This window comes from Schistocerca piceifrons, chromosome 6 (genome assembly GCF_021461385.2).
Source record: "Schistocerca piceifrons isolate TAMUIC-IGC-003096 chromosome 6, iqSchPice1.1, whole genome shotgun sequence".
In the NCBI taxonomy this organism is placed as follows: domain Eukaryota; kingdom Metazoa; phylum Arthropoda; class Insecta; order Orthoptera; family Acrididae; genus Schistocerca; species Schistocerca piceifrons.
Genome location: NC_060143.1, coordinates 109,953,729 through 109,981,107, shown reverse-complemented (window position 1 = coordinate 109,981,107; position 27,379 = coordinate 109,953,729). Strand labels below are relative to the sequence as shown.

At 45.1% G+C, this 27,379-nt stretch overlaps 1 protein-coding gene across 1 annotated transcript in view; it reads right to left on the bottom strand.

Moving 5' to 3' along the window:
• Positions 1-26,689, bottom strand: part of LOC124803168 (actin cytoskeleton-regulatory complex protein pan1-like) — a 123,545-nt gene extending 96,856 nt beyond the window's left edge. The window contains exon 1 of the mRNA XM_047264350.1: positions 26,203-26,689. Coding sequence (XP_047120306.1) covers positions 26,203-26,689 — 487 coding nt within the window. The remainder of the gene's footprint in view (positions 1-26,202) is intronic.
• Positions 26,690-27,379: the final 690 nt, after the last annotated feature.

The following is a 27,379-nucleotide window of genomic DNA, read 5'->3' as shown; positions in this document are numbered from 1 at the left end:
TACGGCCTGATCTTTGAGTTCCTTGGTCTTCGCCTCTATACGCTGCTCTAATTCGGAAAAACTGTCTTGTAACTGGTGCTTAATCTCAGTCTGAACTAATTTCATCTCTTCTTGAGTTTGAGTGACTGTCACTAATTGTGCTTTAATATCGGCTTTCAGATTTTCCTGCCCTTCAGTAACTGAGGCTAATTTCGCGTTCAAATCATTTTGCCCTTCAGTAACTGAGGCAAATTTCGCATTAACGTCGTTTTTAGAAGTATTCATGCTCTCGGTTATCATCTGAATCTGTCTCATGATAATTACCAATGGATCTAATCCCTGCTGCGTACTTGCTGTTACACCTCCAGCCGTGTCTACAGAGCGTTGTGTTGGGCTATCTGTAGCCATCGGTCCTACAACACTTCTTACTGCATCATTATTATCAGTGCTAACAGCTGAAGGCTGATGCGTGCTGCTTTGCTCTGCTTGACTCATCCTAAACATTGCGCTAGTTAAAACCATATGAATGTTCTACCGTCACTATATATAACTCCCTTCACACAAGAGTACTTCTACGTCTACTTTCTTAATGTACATATACAGATAAATGCAACTGGGACAGGTCAATCAAATCACTTCCTATATCTAACATGAACACAATTAATCAATGCTCAAATAACAAATAACACTAAACAGAAAAGCGTATTCTTCAACTGTACTAGCAAGCTTTAATAACATAAGTATAAATATAACCTTTTGTCTGCGCCGAGCGTGCGCTCTTTCGGCTTTATTTGTAGATCCAATTATATCACCTGCAAGTCTTTTCTCTCTTTTCCAAGCGTCATTTAGGTTAGCTCGTCGTAGTTGACATGAAACAGAAAACAAAATTACTTTAGCAACGTCCAAAAACGTGTCCTGTCACGGATTGGCCATTTCAACATTTTTAAATGTTCGGATAATAAGTTGCCGTCTCTTTATCTAAGAATAGATGATGAATGCAGCTAGCCTCTATCTCTGTGTATTGTCTTGTCTGTACAGACGTGTATCTGTTGCCTTTAAGATACCTTCACCTTCACACATAAATCTATACAGTAAAGTAAGGCCCTCCCCGTTTTTGGCTGCTCCGTGATAAGACAGGCGAAAAATTAGACTAATGGAGGATTATTAGTATTATCTCTATTTTCATTCGCTCTCTCTCTTTCTCTCCTTTATCTATGTACAGTTTTTTAATATAATTTTTCATTACGTGAAATCAGCCAAATAGAATCTTTGGTGGAGTCCTTCTTCTTGGTAATCAGCGGCTGGCTTGCTGTAAGAGATCTTTAAATTTATTATTATTGTTGAACACTGCAGTCAGTCGGGAGAATCAATCGTGTGTACAATTTGTTCCTTTTACGGAAGATTGCGAATTCCAGATGTGTTCGAAGCCTTTTTGGACGATTTAACACAGACTCAGTGATTGCAGGCTCTCTTCGACACAGCTGAAACTTCCCCACTAATTACAGGGCCAACGTGATCATCAAATGATTCAGAAAAAAACTCATCCGTTCATTCACTCCAGAACAAAAAAGTCACAAACCTTATTTATGGAGGAAATCGTGTATTAAATCCGTCTCCGTTACATGTCCAGATCTCCGGTGATTCCACGCCTTAATTATTTTCCTTTTACAGTCTCTTTCTTTCAAACAAACCGCTAGCGGCACAAATGTTAATTGGCTCGCTTTAGCGAGAAGAAAAGCAGACTATGTATCTCTCAGAAACACGTCAATCCCTCAACAGATACTCCATAAGCTGTCCTAGTTACCACTCTAACAACCATGGAGAATGCATATATGCATCTCTGTTATTTCGAAGAATAAACTCACTAGAAAATACTTTGGGGTCGTCGAGCTGTCGCCGCATATATTACGAGAAAATCAGATCAGATAACTTTTCCAACGTGAATCAATGTGGATGGTTTGATTGAAAATGATTAATTGGTGCGTGGTAGAGGGTATTTTCTGTGGGGACATTACACTACGACAAGTCACTGCTGTTATCCGTGCCAAAGATGAACATACCGGCTGTTATGTGGGTGATGATAATGTTCTGGATGATCAGTGTGTATGACATCAACTGTGTATTGTTACATCATTCACTAAATATGCTCCTTTTCTATTAACTACCACAAACTCTGTTATTGATCTAGAACCAATATCGCTCCTTGTATACTTACGAATGTATCTTTTCGCATATAATACGTTAGTTACTTTCAAGTCATTATATGTTCAAAATTATCGTATCTTCTCGTCATTAGTGTTAATTTAGGCTTCTACGAAATTTCCTGCAGTATCTTTGATAGGAATGTTTCCAGATAAAGCATTCCAGTCGTCACATTGAATAGTAAATCTATCTTACAAATCTCTTTGATAACATATTGTAATTTTTCGTAGAATCTCCCTGTGGTGTGTGTATTGTAAGACCTTCACTACACTCACCATCAGATTATTTGACTTGTCGCTCTAGCGAAGTAGGCGAGTGTCAGCAATATGTCTCGTGGTCTTATAGTGGCGTGTTTATCTTCTGCCGTTAGGTCAGACGATAGAAATGCCACTTGCACGCTTAGAGTAGCAGATTGATGGTGACCAACTTTAAACAGAACTTGATTAATTTTCACACACATTTATTAAAATAATAACAAGCATAAAAATATTTTAACTTGGTTCGGGATGCTATTTACAATTGACAATCTGAAGTTCCTTTGGTCTTGGTACGTTAATCTTATTGTCACATATATCTCTGATACTTGACAAAGTGTCTATACATTTATCTTCATGACTATGTACAGGAATATGATAATCTTATTAGGCGCAGACTGAAACTTGACTACAGACTAATGCAGACTAATGCAGTCTGACTAATCGGAGGTCTGTACACTCTTTATAATACCTCAAGCGTTCAGGTATCACTGCGCGAGTGTGATCCGCGAGGAGAAAAGGTTCTACGTTAGCAGCAATCTCATTGGCTGCGTTACATATTAATACGCGGATCAGCGGAGGCAGAATTTGGTCCGTCTTTATGGCAGCGCCGTCTCGTAGAGCGGAGACGGACGAGCGCTGCGCCAGCGCTGTTGTGCTTAGCGGGACGCGCTGTAGTGGGAAAGTTGTGTACGCGCTGACTACGCGGGACTATGTACACAACACTCCCCATCTCTTCTTTCCTATCTTCTTCTCGACAATAAATTTCTTGCTATCATCATAAGTCCTCTCGGTATTTTAAATCGAAGTGGCATATGTCTCTCATTGTGAAAGATAAATGCTGTTTCTTTATTTTTTGTTTTTGTTTTGCATTTCTGGTCCACCATTAAGGCAATTCCTCCTTGAACTCTCATATTTTGTTCCACTCCGCTGTATAATAATGTAATTCCTTTTCTGTTTCTCCTAATATTGCTAAATTTATCTGTTGTAATTTATTCTGCAGCTGTCTCTGACATTCCAGATTTGCTAAATGGAGTATGTCAGATAGAACAGATTGTATGGTTTCATCTTTGTCTTCTCACTTGAGTGAAGTTTTTAATGTAGATATGGCCCAGACACACAGAGCCCCGCTTGGAAAGCCGGCCGGAGTGGCCGAGCGGTACTAGGCGCTACAGTCTGGAGCCGCGCGACCGCTACGGTCGCAAGTTCGAATCCTGTCTCGGGCATGGATGTGTGTGCTGTCCTTAGGTTAGTTAGGTTTAAGTAGTTCTAAGTTCTAGGGGACTGATGACCTCAGAAGTTAAGTCCTATAGTGCTCAGAGCCATTTGAACCATTTGAACCCCGCTTGGAAAGTTGGGGAGGTGGGGCCTTCTACCCTTAGTCGGTTGCCTTTGTTAGGCTTACTTTAGTCTTCTTCCCGCGCTATTTTTCTGGAGTTTCCTTCTCCTTCTATATGTAAAACCACATGGGAATGGTTGCTGCGCGCGGCCTCCCCCGTCGGAGGTTCGAGTCCTCCCTCGGGCATCGGTGTGTGTGTCGTCCTTAGCGTAACTTAGTTTAAGTTATTAGTTTAAGATAGATTATGTAGTGTGTAAGCTTAGGGACCGATGACCTTAGCAGTGTGGTTCCATAAGACCTTACCACAAATTTCCAAAATGGTTGCTGCTGCCGTCCCTTAAGCCGCTGTGGTGATCGCGTGGTCCCACCTCTCTTTACAGAGAAGTAACCTGTAACCTGTAACCCTAGACAAGGGATCCTTTCCCAGTAGAACTGTGAAGCAGAAGCTGAAGAACAAAGTGAAAAACATTCTCAGGCCTCGAAACCTAATGCCGTCGAGACTGAAAAGCAAGATTTGGCCAAGGGATGTCTGTAGAAAAGGAAACAGATGAAGTCTTAAATAAATAAATGTACCGTGGTGAAACAAGCGCTGTATCATTTGAGAGATACAGAGGCGAGCGAGTGTAGTGGGACTTAACCCAGTTCACTGCTAGTAGCGCCACGTCACCATAAGCGTCTGCGTTTAGCACACAAGGATTGCACCATAATTAAGAATGAAACTAAAAGTTAAAGTTGCTTTTTCAGACTTTGTCAACATATGCATTAGTGTAATAATGTTTAAACTGTCAAGTCTCAGATTGATTAAGTCAATATTTTTATCTAAATACATCGTTTTAGGAAAAATAAGTGGTACTAAATAATAAAGAAGTTGGTCATAATGTGCAGATGTATGTCAAAAATAACTGTTTAAAGTCTCAACGTGATAAAAGCAATATGCTGGTCAGAATCCACTATTTTAAGAAAAACTGAAGGCACTAGCCGGCCGGTGTGGCCGTGCGGTTAAAGGCGCTTCAGTCTGGAACCGCGTGACCGCTACGGTCGCAGGTTCGAATCCTGCCTCGGGCATGGATGTGTGTGATGTCCTTAGGTTAGTTAGGATTAAGTAGTTCTAAGTTCTAGGGGACTGATGACCACAGATGTTAAGTCCCATAGTGCTCAGAGCCATTTGAACCATTTGAAGGCACTAAATTTTAGACTTAGAAATGTGAAATTTTGTACAACACTTCAGTTCAACATAAAAATAATAACTACGTGACACGATTAAGCTACCCCTAATAGTTTTCGAGTAATTTACTGAAAACTAATTTGGAACAAAACTTCCTAATTTGTAGTAGATTAAATATCTGTTACATTAATGCTAAGTTTCGGTTACAGCACGTGATAAAACCTATTAAATAATACAGTTTTAGGACCTTGATGTTAATAACAACCAATACAAGGTCTCTTAAAATGGTAGTTCAGAGGTCATGTTCTGATGTCAGTTCGGTTTCTAAATTGTAGAAGGCAAAGTTTTAATGCAGGCGAGCTAAAACTTTTTCTGTGATTTTAACCAACTTACCTACATGCATGCAAAAATTATGAAGATTCTAAATTGATTCATAACATTGTTATTAAATATTATATGTCCGAGAAAGCGGCCGTTTAGAGACGGCTACCGTGTGCATATGGCAGATGACAGTAGGTGTTCCCTTGGCCATCCGCTGCTCCAGATATTTAAATACAGCCCGAGAGGCAAGACTAGGCTTCACTTCGCACCCAGCCACTAAGATCCGCGTCAGTCAAACGCCATAGTGCGCGCTGCCTCAGATGATGTCAGAGGCAGGCTGCTGCAAAACGCTTATTTTCAGTAATAATAGATAGTGAACTCGCTAGGACTGTACACTGCCCCGAATCGCTTAGATTTCGCGAAAGTAACTGTTAGTGTGGCTCCCGTAATGTTAACAAATCCGGGTGACAAGTGGTGACAGTTATTTTCCAATTTCGTGGCGAGCATTTATTTTGTTCATCAGTGGTCAGGGCAAAAGACAATTTAGTAGGAACTTACCGTAGAGGTCGCCTTTGAACTGTTCATAGTGCTGTTGAGGATAGAGAGATTTGCTGTTAGTATGAACATAATGAGTATTACAATGTTGTGCATGTGGAACTTTACCAAATGTATGTATCAATTAGAATCCAAAATCTTCATTTATAATCATAGTCCTGATCCCGCGGAGGAAATAGGGAATGGAAACATTTCTTTCAGTGGGCTGGAAAAAAATGTGGACTTGCAGACTGGGAACTATGGTCATTGTGTTCTCCGTCGCTTTCTGGCTGACAACAGAAATAGTTGCAGGCTCTCGTAAAAGACGGAGAACAATATTTAAAACAATTCCAATTTCCTTTTATGACTAATTAATATTATTATGACATTCAACCCGCAGCCCCACAGTACGCAGTGTCAGACATAACTGAGGGGCCATGTGGTTGCCGCCCACATAGTCCTAGGAAGCGAGCCCTTAGGGGGACCACTCTTTGTCTAGTCCCTCACCTGCAGAGCAAGCTGGCATGGGTGACCGCGACAGGTGCATAGCTTCCACCATCATAGCTCCGTGGATCACTGAAGCACACAAAGCTTCTTACCAACGTTAACGCGGTCGTCCATAAGTTGGTGCCTGTGAATATCAATTATATATTCAGGGCGCTTCAGTTCGAGTCATCTGATTTCACAAGACTATACATTCTATATGACTGGAGACTGAAACTTGAGCTAAATTTTACCTTACAAATAGGGATACATAGTTTTTACTTTCAAAAAGAGCCGTCGTATTTAACAAGGGTATATTTTTTGGCACATGCACATACCTTCTTGGAGTACTTTTAATGTTACTTCTAGGATAAAAAATTTCAGTTACCTCATACACGGCTTCTTCCTGGCGCATGATAAACGCCCAGACGATAGTCAAAGTATTCTCATACTTTTGTGAGCATGGCTCCAGTTGCTGCAATCACTGTTTTGCTGTGCGCCGTCACATATTATCCAACGTTATTGGACGGCAAAGAACAAAAAAGGAATTTTTCAAAAACCTCACAAAACAGTCATATCATACGACCTTGGATGCCAAAGGTGCCACACGGGATCGTTACTCCCCTCACAGCTGATCTGTGGTAGTCTTACATGCTGATGCCAGAGAGATTAGACTTCACCGTGTTGAAAAGCAAAATTGTCACGTTCTCGTAATTCGGGAAAAAACCAGATCTCCAGCATAGGTAGGTACGTTATTTCTGTGACAAAAAAAGAGGAATGAGCCATAAATCTTTCATCAGGGAAGCACACAAAACTCATGAAGGATTGGAGGGTTTCCCTCGCTCTCGACTGTGGCACTTGACAGTTAAGCTCTCCATGTTCTTACGTCGTTCCGGTTCACTCTACTACTTAAATCTACTCTGTAGAGTGAGCGCGAAAGAAACTTATCTTCTCTGTCGGCGCCAGAGATTAATTCATGAAACGGCACAATTGTGGTTTATTAGCATGAAGGACGTCTTTAGAAGGTAACAGGTAGGAGTCCTGTACGGTCTTAAGCACAAAACAAGCCGATCAGACACAGGAGAAACGGCTATATCTCAGATGGTACCACGGGTAGACTCTGTAACTCTTGTATTAAAATCGGTACGGAAGATTCGTAATAGGGTGCAATATGTCACAAGACCTACGGTATGAGCAGAAGGATGCCGAGGCGTTTCCAGAGTGGCGGGTTGCTGGCGCGTCACGGTGTCATGCATCCGGAAACAGTGTTCTCGCTCGCTATTGGCGAAGCAAAGCTCCACCATACAGTAGCACGAAATCTCCTTTGCTGTGATTGCGTAAAGCGCTCGAGCCAGAAGTTCCCTTGTAACGGCAGGAACTCCGATTTCGTTGCTGGCAGGGTCAGTATAGCGGAAGCAGCCACAGCGACCGGTCGTGTGTGGCTAGCCACGGAGTAGAAATTGACGGCTGTCGTGAGATAGTATAGACCCCTTATTAAAGAGGATATCGGGGCGCCGGACAAAGAAAACGGTCGCGATTCTGATGGCAACAGGAGAGGAAAATCAGATTATGAAACGTATACTGATACGACACGAGTGTGAGGCCAAAGTTACCATACAGAATGTGTTTTGACTGAAATACTGTCAAGGATGACCAAATTGCTTTAAAGGCATTGTTGGATTACTGTACCAGCAAATGATACGTGTGACTGTAATCAAAGAGTGCGGGAATAATTTAGTTTGAACACGGTGCAGTAGCAAGGGTTACAGACTGTAATAAAACATGGCATCTCGTAAAACACATTATATCCGCTTTACTTCAGATTAGCTCCTGACTTTTATACAATTTTAGCCTTACAGTATTACAACATCTCAACGAGGGCACGACCTGGTGTCTTTATTTGCTACAATACGGACGTCTTTAGAAGATAACAGGTAGGTGTCCTCTGGACAAACATTGGGAGATGTATAAGGCGTGCACGTCTACAATCACAACCTTCTCATGTATGGTCTGTCTGTTACAACCAGACGCTGGTGTGCGTGTCTTGTTAACTCAAGGGAAGTGTTCTAACTTCTGTACTCTACGTGCAAAACTCTGTTGAATGTTTTCTACGAATAGAAGGGGCACACAGGGGCGACAGTTGACCTATGGATTTTCCCTTACATACACAACCACCGTCTGTAAACTGCTGGTGCATCGAACGCCTTGTACTGCAGGGGCTGCAATGCCGTACTCTCGAGAAAATAACGCAGTATGCTCGTAACTGAATTGTACCTGTTGACGCGGAGAGCGCAAAACGCCTTTCGTTGCTGTGTTGTGGTCATCTCGACTCTCCACACTATGGATTAAGAACGATCGAGAGGGCGCGTGAGGGAGTGAGCTAGTTCAACGAGAGAGACCCCTACCGACAATTACTTCAACCGAAAACTTATAACTGTTGGCGAGGTAAACCTTTAGTAAGATAAAATCCGTCCCTATTTCATATCTTCATTTAATTAGAATTATAGTCATTTTTTCTGTTTTCCGTCGTTCAGTTGTTTCAAAATTCGTGGACGTATGTTCCGTCAATGTGACTAACTGAATGTAGTTTTTTTTTACTGCCAAACGCGTTTCTCTTCTTTTATGTGTGAAGCATCTTGGGTGGCTATTTCCAGCGTTGTTAGCCCATGTGTGTGGCCCTGGAGATGTGTTCATTAGTCTCCATGCTCCAGTTGGCCGACTTCCGACGTTCTTTCACCCACATTTGTTTCAACACATCGCATACATAACTTGCACTTTATTTTTACATGACCAAATTTACAGGACCACGCATATTCCCTAACAGCGCTTGAAATCGCCACTTAAGAAGCTTCACAAATAAAAGAAGCGAAACGCGTATGGCAATTAAAAAACTACCTTCAATTAATTGCATGGACGGAACATACGCCCACGAGAATTATAGTCTTATGAAGTCAGATGCACGTTTCGGAACACTTTTTTAATGGAATTCGAAATCTCTTCGGAAGACGAGTTCATTCATGTAGCCAGTGAGATCAAATAATGAGCTGTACTGGCATGAAGTTGTTATGGCATTTAAATCGTATGATGAGCTTAGCTTGCAAATGCGTGCTTTACTATATAAATGCATTGAGTTCAATAGATAGCTAATGGATGGCTTTTACATGTATTCTAAAACGAAACACTGACAGTGTGAGTCACATGGTAGCTGTTGGTAAACAGCTGGCTTTTACATGTATTCTAAAACGAAACACTGACAGTGTGAGTCACATGATAGCTGTTGGTAAACAACCAACATGGCGAATGGAGTAGCTCGTGGTGATGATGAGGACTGTTTAAAGAAGCCTGTTGACAGTACTTTCAACAGTGTTCATAAAGTAAGTGATCTCCCTTTCAGTGACTCAGACGCTGAAGAATCGCAAGCACCAGTTCAAAGGGAAAGTAGTACTGAAAGTAGTGACAAAGACGACGATAGTGATGATTGTGCACCGGCAATTTCGTTACTTGCGCATACTTCGATGCAGACTAAGCAAAGTGAAGGAAGGCGAAGAAAAAGTTAAAACAACACTGTTATTTTTCCCTCCGATGTTTAGAGTGGTGTTTGTGAAGATTTGGTGAGCAAATAGATTGTCAGTCAATATCTGAACTGCATAATTTTTTTTGGAATATATAGGGCCATTGTTCGGACCGATTTATGACGAGACAAATGCTTGCGCGAGAAACCTATTGAACAATAAACAGAAAAACTAACAGGTCACAGTAAGTGGTTTCTGACTACACCGGATGAGACTGGGGTGTAGGTTGTAGACTGTGAAGACGATCTGATAGCTCTCTTCCCAGTCAGGTAACGCACAGTGAAGGAGTATTGAAATTTATTTTTTAAATCTTTTTGATACTCATATTTCCAACTCATTATGTATCACAAGATCCGACTTCAGGACCAGGACACAGCAACTGCTAGAGAATGCACTCTAATCTTGGCTGACCATGAGAGTTCAGACAACAACATAGACTCATTTCCCACTGCACATACCCCAAACTGAGAAGAAAAAATGTCAAAAAAGATGTCTTGTGTGCTACTCAAGAGGACAAGGAAGTGAAAGCGTATGGCAGTTTAAGAAGTGTGCTGTTCCTCTACATTTAGAAGACTATTTTCAGGTCTGCCACACGCAACTACCATACAAGCTGATACGTAAAACAGTCGTACTTGCTGCTCTGTGTTAAATTTGATTTTACAGCAACCAGTATGGTATTTAACTATAATCTCATTTGGTTCATGTTGGCTACTGAAACTTTTCGTAAAAGTATCCGACAAATCAGCTAAAGCTAAAAGGCCAGGTGGTCGGACTCAGGAATAAGAGTGTAAACAACGCCACGTGAGACTCATGCCACGCTCCACCGCTGTATCAAAGTTTTTGGCTGTTTACTTCCTTTGAGGACAGTTGTTTACTTAAACAAGTGTGTGTATACCAATCTGAAGCCCCATCTGATACGCTAGTAATTAACGTATAGTTCCATTTACAGCAATCGTAGATGACGCTCTGTCTATGTCGTACGAACGAGGACCAAGAGGAACTACGTTTTATCCCAGTAGCGAAGGCCTGTCATCTTGCTGCGTATAACGACTGAGCCTGCCATTAGAGGCCAACTTGGCGGAGTTTACACCGCTGTACCAAACTGCGGCCGACTGGCTTTTCAAGTTGAGCACATTTCTCCGATACTCTTGCGAAAAGTTTCAGAAGCCAACATTAACGAGCGTTTCGTACTCGTCTTTTCAAGAGCTTTCGAATTTCGTTTAAAAAGCATGTCTTTACATTAAAGCAAAGTGTTCTTTCCTGTTTCTCGGTTGATGCAAGTGTCAAGAGTAAGGAAGAAGGAAGACTGGGTTTAACATAGTGATCATTAGAGACGGACCGAAAGCTCGCATTCCGGCAAGGATGGGGAAGGAAATCGGCCGTGCCCTTTCAAACGATCCATCCCGGCATTTGCCTGGAGCGATTTAGGGAAATCATGGGAGGGCCGGGTGAGGGTTTGAACCGTCGTTCTCCCGAATACGAACCAGTGTGCTAACCACTGCGCCAACTGAGTATTACCTGTTGGGCCGGCTGGGGTGGCCGAGTGGTTCTAGGCTCTACGGTCTGGAACCACGCGACCTCTACGGTCGCAGGTTCGAATCCTGCCTCAGGTATAGATGTGTGTGATGTTTTTAGGTTAGTTAGGTTTAAGTAGTTCTAAGTTCTATGGGACTGATGACCTCAGAAGTTAAGTCCCTTAGTGCTCAGAGCCATTTTAATTACCTGTTGTGATGTAATCAAGCGTTAGCCATCTGTATCGCCGAGGTATGAAAGCCACCCCACATGGGTCATAAAGTTTAATATAAGCTGTAACGAACAGAGCAATTACCCTGAATGAATCATGGACCTCGCCGCATGTGGGGTGGCTTTCGTGCCTCGGCGATACAGATGGCTGTACCGTAGATGCAAACACGAAGGACGGTATGTGTTCAGACTGCATACTAAGATGTGGTTCCTAAAGAGGGGCAGCAGCCTAGTTGTGGGACCAACAGTCTGGATGATTGACCGATCTGGCCTTATAACAGCAACAAAAACGGCCTTGCTCTGCTGATAGTGCGAACGGCTGAAAGCAAGGGAAACTGTAGCCGACATTTTTCCCAAGGGCATGAAGTTCTACCGTACGGTTAAATGATGGTGGTGTCCTCTTGGGTAAAATATTCCGGAGGTAAAACAGTCCCCCTTTCGGATCTCCAGGCGGGACTACTCAGAAGGATGTCGTCATCTGGAGAAACAAAACTGGCATTCTACGGATCGGAGCGTGGAATGTTAGATCCCTTAATCAGCTAAGTAGGTCAAAAAATTTAAAAAGGGAAATAGTTGAGTTTTTTGTGTCCTCGACGCCACTGTTGAGTCTTGTACCATAGGAATCAAAGGAGAGGATGTTGTTTGGCGGCCGATATCCTCTTTCTACAACACAACTGCACACATGTATTAACAGAGTTCTTTATTTACATGAGCAGGAAGCTACTACTGCTATCAGCGTCCACGTGTTGTGGTACAAGGTCTTCAATATTAGTCCACGTTATCCTCACTGCTGGTGAAGTACAAGTCTCGCTATGCGACGAATGATGGAAGCCAAACTGGAGTGCGAGTTGGTTCGCCAGTGACTGAGCGGGTGACCTAGTGACTGAGACTGAGGCCCTCCTGTTAGCAGCGGCGATCTAAATACTTGCTGTCGAGAGGGCGTTGGCGGCATGTTGCTTGCGAGTCTCTCTTTGGCCTCTCTCCTGATACATGTGCTTGATCCAGTGCCTATTATCGATGTTCTTGTTACATCTTTGCCGATCGGCGTGCTGGCGACAGCTTTCGCCAGCACATTCCTTCCCCGCCCCCCCCCCCCTTCCCCGAAATGCCACACGGTTGTCATGTAGGGAAGATGCGAACGACAAAGGGAATGGAGGCGTGTAGAGAAGAGCCGGGAGCTGTGACTGTGGAGGACGTAGTACTCCCGACCATACCCTGCCATCTGGCTTGCGACGCAACAGGAACATCCCCTGGATAATTGCTGCCAGGGCACACGTCCAAGTCTGAGCGCGTGTGCTGGGGCGATGACGGAGATGGTTAAGGCGTTGGCGGGTCCAGGTCCACTAGGTCGGCGAGGGGGGACGACGACTGGGGTGAGGACGCATCGTCCATCCCCTCCTCCTGGGGTGCCCTGGTGACACCAGCGGGCGGCTGCGAAGGCCGTGCGTTCCTGTGAGGCCGTGAATCTGGGGGAAGAAAAGCGGCAGAATCACTGGACATATGACACCCACGAATTTGGTTCTGCCGGCAGCGCTACAAACCATCGCACCTGCAATCAAGAACACGTAAAAGCCAATGCTTTTGTGGATCATTCCTCTTTCCCAGCGCCCATGGTTGCCATAAACCCTGAAAAGAACGAGACCGCGAGGCGCAAAGCCATACTTGCGGACCATTGGCGGCGCTGGATGCTGCGGTGGGTGTAGTAAGTGTAGCAGCGTCTGATGTCGGCGGCCATGCGGAAGGTCCGCCGGTAATGGTCAATCTCGTGAGTGGGAGCGACAGCAGGCGAAAAAGAGATGCAGAACACGCTCCCATGTGTGGGTGCTGTGAAGCTCTGGCAGCTGTTGTTTAAAAGTGCATACGAAGCGTACTACTTCTCCGTTGGACTGGGGGTGAAACGGGGCACTTGTTAGATGACGAATGCCATTTCGTCCACAAAACTGTTCGAAATCACGTGAAGTGAACTGTGGTCCGTTGTCCGACACAAGTACTTCTGGCAAAGCTATGCAAAATAGAGGACAACGCTTGAATGGTGGTACGTGATATGTTGCAAGCCCTAGGCAACGCAAATGGGGACTTGTTAAAAGAGTCTACGACTATGAGCCAACGAGTGTTTAAAATGGTCCTGCAAAGCCTACGTGCACTCATTGCCATGGCAGTTGAGTCATAGGTCAAGCTGAGAATGTCTGTGGCGGAGTGGATTGGTTTTCCGCGCATGCGCGACACTGACTTCATGTGTTCAATACGGGTGTCCATGCCCTGCCAAGTACAGTGCCGGTCCGCTAACCGTGTTGTATGAAAAATTCTCCAACGTCCTTAGTGAAACAAGCGCAACACATCCTTTTGCAACGCTTTGGGAATAAGCACACGGGATTTTCAACTGTCAATCTGAACTACAATCACACCCTGTTGTACTGAAAGGCTATGCCGACATGCAAAATATTGGCGCACAACTGAGTTCTGGATACTGTTCAATGAACAAGGCCAAGACGTGTGAATGTAATGCAATGAAATTTTGAGACCTGGGTCTGTTTCCGTGACATGTGCAATTTTTCTGTGGTGGAAGGGAAAAGTTTCCAGCAAATCAAAGTCCTGTGAACCGATTTGGCAAGATGCGACAGATGCATCGAAAGCGGAGTCTGATCCAATCTGAAGACGAGATAGAGTGTCTGCATTTCTGTAGGTCTATACACGATTTCATATTGATACTTCGAAGGCAACAAAACCCAGCGTTGGAATTTTTGAGCAATACTTGTAGGAACCGGCTTCGATGGATGAAACATGGACTGCTTGTGATCTGTCACTAAATAGAACTTGCTACCATGCAAATAGTGATGGAATTCTGTCACACGGTACCCATTAGCGAGAGCTTCTTTTTCATTTTGAGAATAATTTCACTGAGTTATCCACGGTATTGGTGATAAGTTGAGAAAACCATCCCGAAACACATGTGCTACACAACGCCACTGTTTCCTGCGCATGTACCCCGAAATCAATATGGGATATGATCACCATGCACACGTACACAGGCTGCACAATGGGTTGGCGTACTCTGGATCGGGTGGTCGAGCAGCTGCTGGAGTATAGTCTCCCATTCTTGCACCAGTGCCTGTCGAAGCTCCTGAAGTGTCGTGGGAGTTTGAAGACGTGCAGCGATACGTCGACCGAGAGCATCCCATACGTGCTCGATGGAGTTTATGTCTGGAGAACAGGCACGCCACTCCATTCGCCTCATATCTTCTGTTTCAAGGTACTTCTTCACGATGGCAGCTCGGTGGGGCCGTGCGTTGTCATCCATCAGGAGGAAGGTGGGACCCACTGCACCTCTGAAAAGACGGACATACTGGTGCAAAATGGCGTCCCGATACACCTGAACTGTTACAGTTCCTCTGTCAAAGACATTCAGGGGTATATATGCACCAATCATAATCCCACCCCACACCGTCAAACCACGACCTCCATACAGGTCCCTTTCAAGGACATTAAGGAGTTGGTATCTGGTTCCTGGTTCACGCCAGATGAAAACCCGGTGAGAATCACTGTTCAGACATACCTGCAATCGTCTGTGAACATAACCTGGGACCACTGTTCCAATGACCTTGTATTGTGTTCTTGACACCAGGATTTACGAGCTCTCATGTGACCAGGTGTCAGTGGAATGCACCTTGCAGGTCTCCGGGCGATAAACCATATCTGTTCAGTCGTCTGTAGACTGTGTGTCTGGAGACAACTGTTCCAGTGGCTGGGGTAAGGTTCCGAGCAAGGCTACCTGCAGTACTCCATGGCCGTCTGCGGGCAATGATGGTGAGATATCGGTCTTCTTGTGGTGTTGTACACTGTGGACGTCCCGTACTGTAGCGCCTGGACACGTTTCCTGTCTGCTGGAATCGCTGCCATAATCTTGATATCACACTTTGTGGCATACGGAGGGCCCGTGCTACGACCTGCTGTGTTTGACGAGCCTCCAGTCGCCCTAGTATTCTACCCCTCATAACATCATCAATATGCCTTCTTTGAGCCATTTTCAACAAAGTCACTATTAGCACGTAGAAAACGTTTGCACACCAACTCGCTGCACTGTACTCTAACATGCACCAACACACCTCTGCATGGGTGGACTGCTGCCAGTGCCACCATACGACGACTGCACGTCAAATGCACCCCATGGTCATACCCCGAGGTGATTTAAATCCGCAAACCGCCCACCAGGACGTTGTTTCGCCATGTATCAGCTTTGTCCTTAATTTATGAGCGTGAGTGTAGATTTAAGTGCCAGGAAGTCTTCTCGGAAAGTATTTGTCTGGAGTGTATCCACGTATGGGAGTGAAACATGGACGATAAACAGTGTAGACAAGGAGAGAACAGAAGATTTGGAAATGTGGTGCTACAGAGGAATGCTGAACTTTAGATGGATCGATCACGTAACTAGTGGGGAGACAAGTATTTTGTTGCACAAATTGACCAAAAGAAGGGTCGGTTGATAGAACACATTCCGAGACATTAAGGGATCACCAATATAGACCGAAGTGTGAGGGGTAAAAATCACAGAGAGAGATGAAGAGATGAATACAGTAAGCAGATTCAGAAACATGTAGGTTGCAGTAGCTGTTTGGAGATGAAGAGGCACGTACAGGATGGAGTAGCAGGGAGAGGTGTAGCAAGCTAGTCTTCAGACTGAATACCACAACAACAAACAACAACAAGAAGTTGCTTTAAAAATTACAAGCATTTTAATACAAATGATTAACAATTTTAACTGGAGCAATAACTTACAACTGATGTATTATCAATATGCATATGCCCCTGGATAACATGAACACACAGTATCGAATAGAATGCCTCTAGATAACATGAACACAGAGTACCCAATAAAGTACAGTACTAATTTTAAAACTTACTTTAAAATAAAAACGGATATGAGCCGTCATTTAACAAAGCCTTTAAAATAGAAACTTCCGGTTTGTTTTAATTGAATAATATCTTACGCTGCAGTTTCATATCAGCAAGGAATTAACTGAAGTTCTCCTACCTTAGAGAAGATATACTGGTATAGTTTCAAACAAATATTAATTTACTAAAAATGAACTTAGCCTTGATAGAACGGCAATAAGATTGGCTGAGAACCCACTTAAACAGGTTGATCGTCAGAGATCTCAGGAAGCCGTTAAAGCTGACACTAATGGAGTGCCTAGGAATGCAGTATGTGCAATTCGCGATAACTTAACTTGTCCACAACACAGGTGAGCGGAACTGTGGTTGGCGCCCCGCCTCGGCAACTCTTTTTCCCTCATTGCCAGTCTGCATTTTAATATCCTCGCTATTCGACCATCATCAGGTATTTTGCTTCCCAAATAGCAAAACTCATATACTACTTTAAGTGTCTAATTTCTTAATCTAATTCCCGTAGCATTGCCTGATTTAGTTCGACTACGTTCCATTATCCTCGTTTTACTTTTGTTGATGTTCGTCTCATATCCTCTTTTCAAGATACTGTTCATTCAGTTCAGCTGATCTTCGAAGTCCTTTGCTGTCTATGACAGAATTAAAGTGTCGTTGGCGAGCCTCAAGATTTCTATTTCTTCTCCTAGGGCTTTAATTCCTACTTAAAATTTTTCTTTTGTTTCCTTTATTACTTGCTCAATATACAGATTGAATAACATCGGGGATAGGCTACTATCCTGTCTCACTCACTCCCTTTCCGTGCCCCTCGACTCTTGTAACTGCCATCTGGTTTCTGTACAAATTGTAAATACCCTTTCGTTCCCTGTGTTTTACCCCTGCCACCTTAAGATGTGGACCGCTATAAAGACACAACCAAGTGACCCTTCGCAAATATAGTTTCTAATGTCAGGCACTCCAAGAGGGGAGAATGATCTCCTTTAAATAGAAAATAACAATTTAAAGGCCTCAGCATGGCCCGCAAACACCAAGGATTTTTTTAAAAGAAATTGTTTGAAACTAAAAGCCTTTACGGAAAATTAGAACTAAAATGGTGAATTTTTATCTCACAATGTATTTGGTGGAGACGTAGAAACACTTCCACAAGTGGCTCAGCATTTCATGATCAAGTCAACTCTTCGGAGAATCATTAAAACTGCGGTATAAAATATATGCCGAAACAGAGTGGTTACCAAGTGAACCACTCTATTACAATTAACACATATTCAGCCACTGCAGCAAAATACAACCTAGAATTATTTTAATTTAAGGCTGATATTTAAGGGAAAGAATATACCATGATTAATCAATCATTAAACATGCATTGACGAATAAGGCGACATTAGTCGGGTTACATTATTTAGTGTCGACACTGCAGCCCAAAGCCAACCCAAATATCAAAATTCATCCCACTAACATAATCAGGCAAAGGTTAGATTACATGACATTAATTCGTGACTAGTGCTTCAGGCACGCACGAGAACTACAATTTGAAGTGTCTTTAACCACTAAGCTGAGTTAGCAAAATGCGATGTGGGGAAAAAGGTGGCATGTGTAAAAACGCAATAACAGCCAGGGCTGCTTAGCACAGTGATCTCCTTTCAAGAACACTTGACAGCAATTACAGACCAATAAAATAATCCAATAAGATAATAAAGATTCGTACACACGGCATATGTAAAAAAAACCGATTACGATGAGCTAAATGCAATAACCGGTCTTGGATGATATGAAGTGAACGATACCGCACCGAAGACATAAAAACAAAAAATCCACTACTACATAGCTATGCGAAAATGTTTAAATGAAACGTTTATAAAAACGTAAAGTAATTACAACGATGATTACAGACCTCTGAAAAAAGATAGGCAATTAATAGTATTTTATTTTTGAAATGTATGTTAAAAAATTGTTTTGCGTGAATAGATCGATATATGATTGTAATTTCTTTGTTAGAGGTCAATTTTGGTTCTTTTAGGCTTTTTGCTACATGCGTTTGAAGAGCGAGGATGGATAACGAGTTAAATGTGGTTTATTGATATGTACTGTGAAGTGAAATGGCTGAAAATATACGTATACTTCTGCACAACGACCACCATCTTTCACGGTATTACTGAAACAGCAACCCGATCATCCTCTAGACTATTATGAAAAGATAAACCACAGAAATGTAATGCATAACGAGCCATCAACACACAACAAAGTGTGATGAGTGTTTTTATTATTGACAGAACTGGTTATTTAAATTCGACCGTCCCTGTCACTCGCTACAGTGTGTCACTATCTCAGCGTGGCAAGTGCTGTGAAAATGCGACAATGTGCCCAAATTACTAACTCACTCCAAACATTGCTGAATCAACGTTGGGCAACAAGAGGGTAGGGACGATCAGACATTTCAGAGCAACAGTTCCAGTACACAACTTGAAAGTTCCACAGAAACAAAACCCAACAGGCCTTAATTTAAACTCGCTCTCTTAACCAAGGGAAATCCAATGCAGCCTACCTCCATGGAGACGAGAATAGCCACGAATCGAACACAGTGGAGAAACACCCGTCCGTCATGGTGATCACGCCCCCGACAGAGCTCCCTCGTAAACAACTCCACGCTCCTTGCAGATGCCAAACGATGAATTCAAGGTCCCTTCAGGCCGCGATATTGAGAGCCTTTCTTCCCTATTGCCACCGACAGTCCGGACGCCGCAAGAAAACTTGGTTTCGATTCGGCTCCAAAGCCCATACTGCCACGACCAACGACAAGCAAACCACCGATTCGCCACGGCTCCCCGGGAGGGAGCCAGACTTGTTTCAAGGCAGTGCCGTCAAAGATGACAGGCGACTACCAAATTCGATATCACTCGATAAGCCGCCACGGCTCAAATGGCATGCATGGTCAGACAGTCGACTGACAAACTTTATTAATTTTTTTTTTGAGGAGTTAGTTTCTTAAGCATAATACATTGAAGCGCCAAAGAAACTGGTATAGGCATGCATATTAAAATACAGAGATATGTATACAGGCAGAATACAGTGCTGCGGTCGGCAACACCTGTATAAGACGAAAAGTGTGTGGCGCAGTTGGTAAATCTGTTACTGCTGCTAGAATGGCAAGTTATCAAGATTTTAGTGAGTCTGGTGTTATAGTCGGCGCTCGAGCGATGGGGTACAGCATCTCCGAGGTAGGGATGAAATGGGGATTTTCCCGTACGACCATTTCACGAGTGTATCGTGAATATCAAGAACCTGGTGAAACATCTCTGACATCGCTGCTGCCCGAGAAAGAACCTGCAAGAACGGGAACAACGACGACTGAAGAGGATAGTTCAACGTTACAGAAGTGCAGCCCTAAATTGCTGCAGATTTCAATGCTGGGCCATCAACAAATCTCAGGGTGCCAACCATTCAACGAAACGCCCACTCTTCTACCCTTGATGACTGAACGACATAAAGCTTTACGCCTTGCCTGGGTCCATCAGCACCGACAGTGGACTACTGATGACAGGAAACACGTTGTCTGGTCGAACGAAATCCGTTTCAAATTGTATCGAGTGGATGGACGTGTACAACCTCATGAAAGCAAGTCATAAGGGGACAGTTCAAATAGGTGGAAGCTCTGTAGTGGTGTGGGGCGTCTGCAGTTGGAGTGATATTGGACCGCTGATACGTATAGATACGACTCTGACACGTAAGTAAGCATCCTGTCTGATCACCCACGTCCATTCATTTCCACTGTCCATTCCGACGGACTTGGGCAATTCCAGCAGGAAAATACAACACTCCACACGTCCAGAATTGCTACAGGGTGGCTCCAGGAACACTCGTCTGAGCTTGAACACTTCCGCTGGCCACCAAACTCCCCAGATATGAACATTTTTGAGCATATCTGGGATGCCTTGCAACGTGCTGTTCAGAATAGATCTCCACCCCCTCTCATTCTTACGGATTTATAGACAGCCCTGCAGAATTCATGGTGCCAATTCTCTCCAGCATTACTTCAGACATTAGTCGATTCCATTCCACCTTGTGTGGTCGTGGGGGCTCTACACGATATTAGGCAAGTGTGCCAGTTTCTTTGGCTCTTCAGTGTGTAATTGACCGGGGCCTAGCGGAAATTTTCAGTGGGGAAGGAAAATTACGCAGACTCTGCAGACAGCGGGGAGAGAGAGAGAGAGAGAGAGAGAGAGAGAGAGAGAGAGAGAGAGAGAGAGAGAGTTCCGTTTTGGGCACTTGAGTTTAGGGTAAATTCGAGTTTAGGGCACAACCGAGTTCGCACTTTTAGCGTGGACATTTTGTCGTAAGAACGGAAGACAGACTATTCCGAGCGACGTTACAACAGCCAGCAACTGATGTGTTGCTGTGGTCAGCCGAAAAAATCACTCGCAGCTTTCCACTTTCCTGTAAGCAAAGTATGGTGAGATGTTGCACCATGGGCGAGCAAAGCGCGGGAGTTATTAACTGTTTCTACGCTCTTTGTTTTGGGTTGATCAGGACCTGCGAATTCTGTAATCTTCTTAAGCTAATTTATGACCGGGATAGTGATTTGTTTGCATGTTGTAGCCATACGCCCCTTTGGTAAAATCAGAGCAATCACTGGATGCTCCTCGTCGTTTCTTCTTTTCATAAATGATTTGGGAGATGATAGCTATTAAATTCACCTGTCCCACACGAACTCTGCCAAGTCATCTACTTGTTAGCTTGGATTTGCTTAATATCTGTAAATGTTTGCTTGCATGTTCTCTGTGTTTTATCGATCTCAGTGACATTCCGTCATTTTTTGATGGTGGTATATCTGTTCACTGCGAATATTACGTGCTGAAAAAAAATCCATGCATGAATGATGAATGTGTATGTGTGTTTTCCAAATATCCTCCTACAGCACTGGAGAAATTTCAGCCAAACTTGGTACACATATACTGTATTTTCAGGCAAGAATTTCTGTGAGGGTAAGAACCACCTACCTTACACAATTAAGGAGATATTATGTCATATGGAATGAGATGCGTGAAAAGCTCCCACATCATGCGTGATGTTTTAATATATTACTTCTGTGCTGCTAACTGTGTACGCAATAAATTTCTCAGACAGTGTCCACCTATGCCGCTCAATGAAACTACACAAGTACATAATTGTACGACATATAGTTCAAGACAGATGATATCGTAAAGACTCAGGTGAATGAAAAATTTCCGCATCATGCGTGAAGTTTTAGTACATTTATTCTTTACTACGAAGACACTCGTGCAGTTGAGTCAAATTGAGGAAGTCCCTGGCACCCGGCAGCTATTTTGACAGCTTTGAGCTGCTCAGCACAAACGGATGTAGGCGAAAGCAGTAGCCGTCTATAGAGCTATAAAGAGGCGTTGCCTTAGAGACGTTTACAAAAGCGACTTGTAGACACACGAAGCAGCTGCGCCGAGCATTCAGAAACTGTCTGGGGTCATGTTTCTTAATTTTGGATACTGTACTTACGGGAGTACATTTGGGCATTATACGTATAATGATTATACAGAATCCGCCTCGACTGCAGATAGAAACCGGATGTTGACCTAGGTTTCGGAGCGGATAACCACGCCTTCTTCGGAACACACTAAAACTACAAACTGCCTAAAGAGGCATGGTCCAACCTTAATAAAGAACGCCCAAAAGTGCAAAAGACTCGCATAAAATGTAAAATAAACGGTACGTGGGCACCATGTCAATAGCTGTACTTAGCTCAAACGTCAGAAGCGTGCTTCCTCACCCCAGCCAGCGATTGAGCTAAGTACAGCTATTGACATGGTGCCCACGTACCGTTTATTTTACATTTTATGCGAGTCTTTTGCACTTTCGGGCGTTCTGTATTAACGTTGGACTATGCCTCTTTAGGCAGTTTGTAGTTTTAGTGCGTTCCGAAGAAGGCGTGGTTATCCGCCCCAAAACGTAGGTCAACATCCGGTTTCTATTTGCAATCGAGGCGGATTCTTTATAATCATTAAATTATTCACGATTGGTCATGCGCTGCAATGTTAAAAGTTCTTATACGTATTTCTTTGTATGACTGTTTCATAATTTCAAAGATGTTTTCACGAATACACAGGAAGCAATTTTTTACGATGCTTCACTATAAACGCGGATCACTTTCTATTTTCTTCTCTAATATAAATTTAACAACATGAATACCCGCGGAAATGCGTGGTTTGTCAGCTAGTATTGTAATAAGTTAAGGTTAGTTAGGACTCATCTTTCATTTAATTAGTTTGACGATTCCCTTTTACTATTATGTGATCACCAAATCCCAGGACTCATTTACCAAGGTCATCCCTTTCCGCATCGTTATTTCGTTCCGCAACAGTGTTCATTACCGCAACTGAGTCTGCGGAGAGCGATCTGACTCTTGGGTAGTCCAACCAAATCGGATCATTGTGACAGCTGAACGGTTTGTCGAGATATCAGTTGGCGGATTGCAGCATCCTGCCGGAAGACTGAACAAGTAATTTGGAAATGCAGCAAGGGGTATTCCATGGGAAATCACCAATACAGAAACAAAACCCCTACGGTATTCTAAGTAGGAAAGTGCTCTGTAGAAGTACTGTAGATCCCGCATGGACCTACTGATGCGAGTGATGGGAGCTTACTGTGAAAAACTGACCAGATGCGAGGGCCAGATGCTGAGGGCTCCTTATAAACTTAATCATTTATGTAGACAGTTCATCCATTCCAGGAATCGATGATCTTGATTATTTTTGTCAGTTATTCTAGAATGTGACATAATCTCATGCAGGAAGCAGGCAACCATTATTATATTAATCATTAGTTCTCCATTAAGGTGAGTGGGTAGCGACGGTAAAAGTTCAATATCAGGCAGGAAACGACTTTATCGCTTAAATGACGCGTTTACCCCATCCTCAGATATATAGTAACGGTTACTGTACGTATACATGGCGTTTCAAGTTGTATGTGAGACAGACTAGTCTGATAATGTTCGTTCCGCTAGTCTGCAACAGACTAGCCTGTGAATGTTCGTTCCACTTAATACTTTATGACTGATTTCTTCTGAAGCGCTTCATATGAACGATAAAGTCATCCCTTGCCTGATGTTTGACTTCTGCCATTGCGACCCAGCCAGCCTGAATGCAGAACAACTAACTTTTGCAATTCCAAATTTTACGTCAGATAAAAAATGACAAAATCATTATTTTTTGTATGATATAATTACAGATTAACAATTCTCGGATTTGTCCTTTACTTGTGTGTCGTCAAATTTCATGATTCTAGAGCAAGGGTAAATACCTTACGGGTTTTGATAAGTGTGTGTGCGAGCATAAAAACATGTAATAAACACTGGTGTCCAAAATGAAAGCAACGAACGGAAATTTTGCTAGGTTGCATTTATTTTGCCACACAACAGTATAAAAAGTTGATAATAAAGAAGCAGCAACCAAAAGACTGTAACTCTTCATGCTTTCCTGGCGAGATCTTGACATGTGGAATAGTCGGGTCTACTGCCGGATATTTGTGTCGCCCTGGCACAATATTTCGGCCACGTAACTCGTTGCCTTCTTCAGGTGCTACCTGAGACTGCCGTATTGGACGCTGACGCTGCACTGGTGAGGGTTGACCCTCGGCTTGAGACGGAAGTTCTAGCGCCGGGGCGCTTCGCCTTCCTCATGGCGGTGTGGTGAGTGGAGTCGTGGCGGTAGAGAATGGCTTGGTGGCGTGCATGTTGCTTTTTTTTTTTTTTTTTTTTAATAACCCAAAGAAGACAGGAGAGAGAGAGAGAGAGACAGTAGAAGTGGTGGAAAACGAAAGGCCTCATATGGCTGGCCTGGTGTGGTTTTTATATATATATATATATATATATATATATATATATATATATATATATAAAGAGAAAAGGATAGTAGAATGGACAGTAAGAGAAGCAGGAAGACGAAAGGCTCAATTGACAAGCCGGTCGTTGATGAGGTGGAAGAGAAGAAGCAGAAGTGAGAATGACAGATGAAGATTATAAACATGAAGACCAGCAGAGCCGGTTGGCGACTCTGACGGTGAGGCAGACACTCGTAGATGGAGGGGTCGCAGGCAGGAGCAGTTGGCAGGGAAGGGGCAGGAAGAAAGGAAGGGGCACAGGGAGTGAGGAGGGGTAGGGAAAAAAGGGAGGGCGACCAGTGATCAGGCAGCAAGGAGGTCAGGCCATCGGGTGGTGGCCAGACGGTGGAGGCGAGTGCCGAGGGAAAGGATAAGAGGATTGGCAGACTGGCGGGAGTTGTAATAGAAGGAAATGGCAGAGGAGCAGACGCGTTCGTGAGGGAGGGGGATTCCAGCAAGAAAATGAAGTTCACGGGTGAGGAAACGGTAAGGGAGGCGGAGGGCAAGGCGGAGAGCACGGTTCTGTACCGTTTGGAGACGGTGGAGATGTGTAGGGGCGGCATTGCCCCACACAACGGAAGCATACTCAAGGATAGGGCGGATCAGGGATGTGTAAAGGAGGACGCCAAGATGCCGGGGAAGGGAGGAGGATGGGTTAATGAAGGGATAGAGCTGACCGAGACGCCCCAAGGCCTTGCGCCGTATGTCCTCGATGTGGGGACGCCAGGTGACAGCCCTGTCCAGGGTGACCCCCAGATATTTGGCGGTCCGAGCCCATGGGGCAGGGGTACCAAGGACAGTGACGGGGGGATAGTTGATGGGCCAACGGCGCCGACACATGATGAGAGCCTGCGTTTTAGCAGGGTTAAATGCCAGGCGCCATTTTTTGGCATACTCCATGAGAGAGTCGATGGCTGATTGGAGATGCTGTCGGAGGAGGGCCTTGCTCCGGGAGCGAGCATAAACAGCCGTATCGTCAGCATACAGGGCGAGATGAACCCGCGGAGTGGTGGGCGTGTCGGCCGTGAAAAGGCTGTACAGGACAGGGCCGAGCACACTCCCCTGAGGTACGCCCGCCCTGATGCGCCGTCTGGTGGAGGTGCCACCCGGGATTCGGACATGAAAAGTGCGGCCTTCGAGATATGTGGCGATGAGACGGACATGGGAGGTGGAGAAGCCATGCTGAAAGAGCTTGTACAGCAGTCCCTCATGCCAGACTGAGTCGAAGGCCCGGGAGACGTCGAGGAAGATGGCCCCGAAGTACTCCCGACGCTCGATGGCGTCCAGTGCCTCCTCAACGAGGCGGAGGAGCTGGTGTGTGGTGGCATGGCCACGGCGGAAGCCAAATTGAACGTCGGGGAGCACGCGCTCCCGGGCGACATGTATTAGGACTCGCTTGAGGTACAGCCGCTCAAACAGCTTGGAGAGGGCGGGAAGGAGGCTGATGGGACGATAGCTGGAAGGGGAGCGAGGGTCTTTACCAGGTTTAGGGATGGCAATCACCTCCGCATGTTTCCAAGCGGAAGGGAATTGCCCGGTGGAAAGGATGGAATTGAAGGTGGAGGTAAGGATGGGGACAGAGGGCGGGGGAAGCTGTTTGAGAAGCTGGTTGGTCAAGGTGTCAGGGCCGCCAGCTTTCCGAGGATGCAGGTACCGAAGCTCCCGGGTGACCTCCTCATCGGTGACGAGGGTGATGAAGTCGTCAGGGTCATGGGTGCCGAGGAACCGGTGGACATGAGCCGTGACCAGGCGGACGTGGGCGGGGTTGCCGTATTGGAGGATCTTGTCCAGTATTTATGCCCAGAGGGCGCTGGGTGCTCTCTCTGCCGTCCGCGCCCGCCTGGCGCTGCTTATAATGTGTTGTCTCTTGCCTGGTGCTCCCTCGGACGTCCGCGCCCAGCTTGGTTTCCATCTGTGGCAGCTCTCTGAGGTCCGTCCTGTGTCTGGCGTTCCGTTCGCGGTCCGCGCCCGCCTGGTGCTGCTCCCGAGGTTTTGGCCCTTCCCTGGTGCTCCCACGGACGTCCGCGCTTGGCTCGTCCACCATCTGTGGTCGTGGCAGCTGTCTGGGGCAGGACCCGCATTTGGGGTTCCGTTGGTGGTCCGCGCTCACTTGGCGCTGCTCCTGAGGTGTTGTCTCTTGCCTGGTGCTCCCTCGAACGTCCGCGCCCAGCTTGGGTTCCATCTGTGGCAGCTCTCTGAGGCCCGTCGTTTGTCGGGCGTTCCGTTCGCGGTCCGCGTCCGCCTGGCGGTGCTCCTGAGGTGTTGGCACTTCCCTGGTGCTCTGACGGTCGTCCGTGCTCGGCTCGTCCATCATCTGCGGTCGTGGCGGCTGTCAGAGGCCCATCCTGCGTCGGGAGCTGCGTTCGCGGTCCGCGCCCGCCTGGCGCTTCTCCTGCGGTGTTACTACTTCTTGAGGGGTTTCTTGGTTCCTTTCGTTGGGCCCTGATAAGCTCCAGAGCCGGACTCCACGCCGAGCTGAGCTTATGACCGTTGCCTCGGCGCCAGGCGGGCGCGGACGGCACAGAGAGCACCCAGCGCCCTCGAGAGGCACAAATACTGGACAAGATCCTCCAATACGGCAGTCCCGCGCAGTTAGCGTTGAGATGTCGGAGCGAAAGGATGTCCGTACAGCGAAGGGTGCGGCGGATTGCCGTCTGGCAAAACCCGCTTTGTCGGCGGCCCCATCCGGTTCCCCACCTACGACGACCGTGGCAATGAATATGGATACGGAAGTGGCATACGTTTCGGATGCACTGCAAGTTCCGCTGCCCGATTCTGACGACGAGTCGACAGCAAGAAATGACGTTCCCGCCGCCGCCAGGACAACGAAAAGGCACGCGACTACTGCCACAGGAACCACCCGCACCCCTCCTAAGGGCAAAAAGGCAAAACAGACCGATGTCGCCGTCGATGACGAAGGGTTTCAACTCGTCAAACGGCCAGCCAGGAAGGCTCAGCTCTCCTCAGCGCCGCCGGTTCAGACGGCGAACGCCTTTGAGGAGCT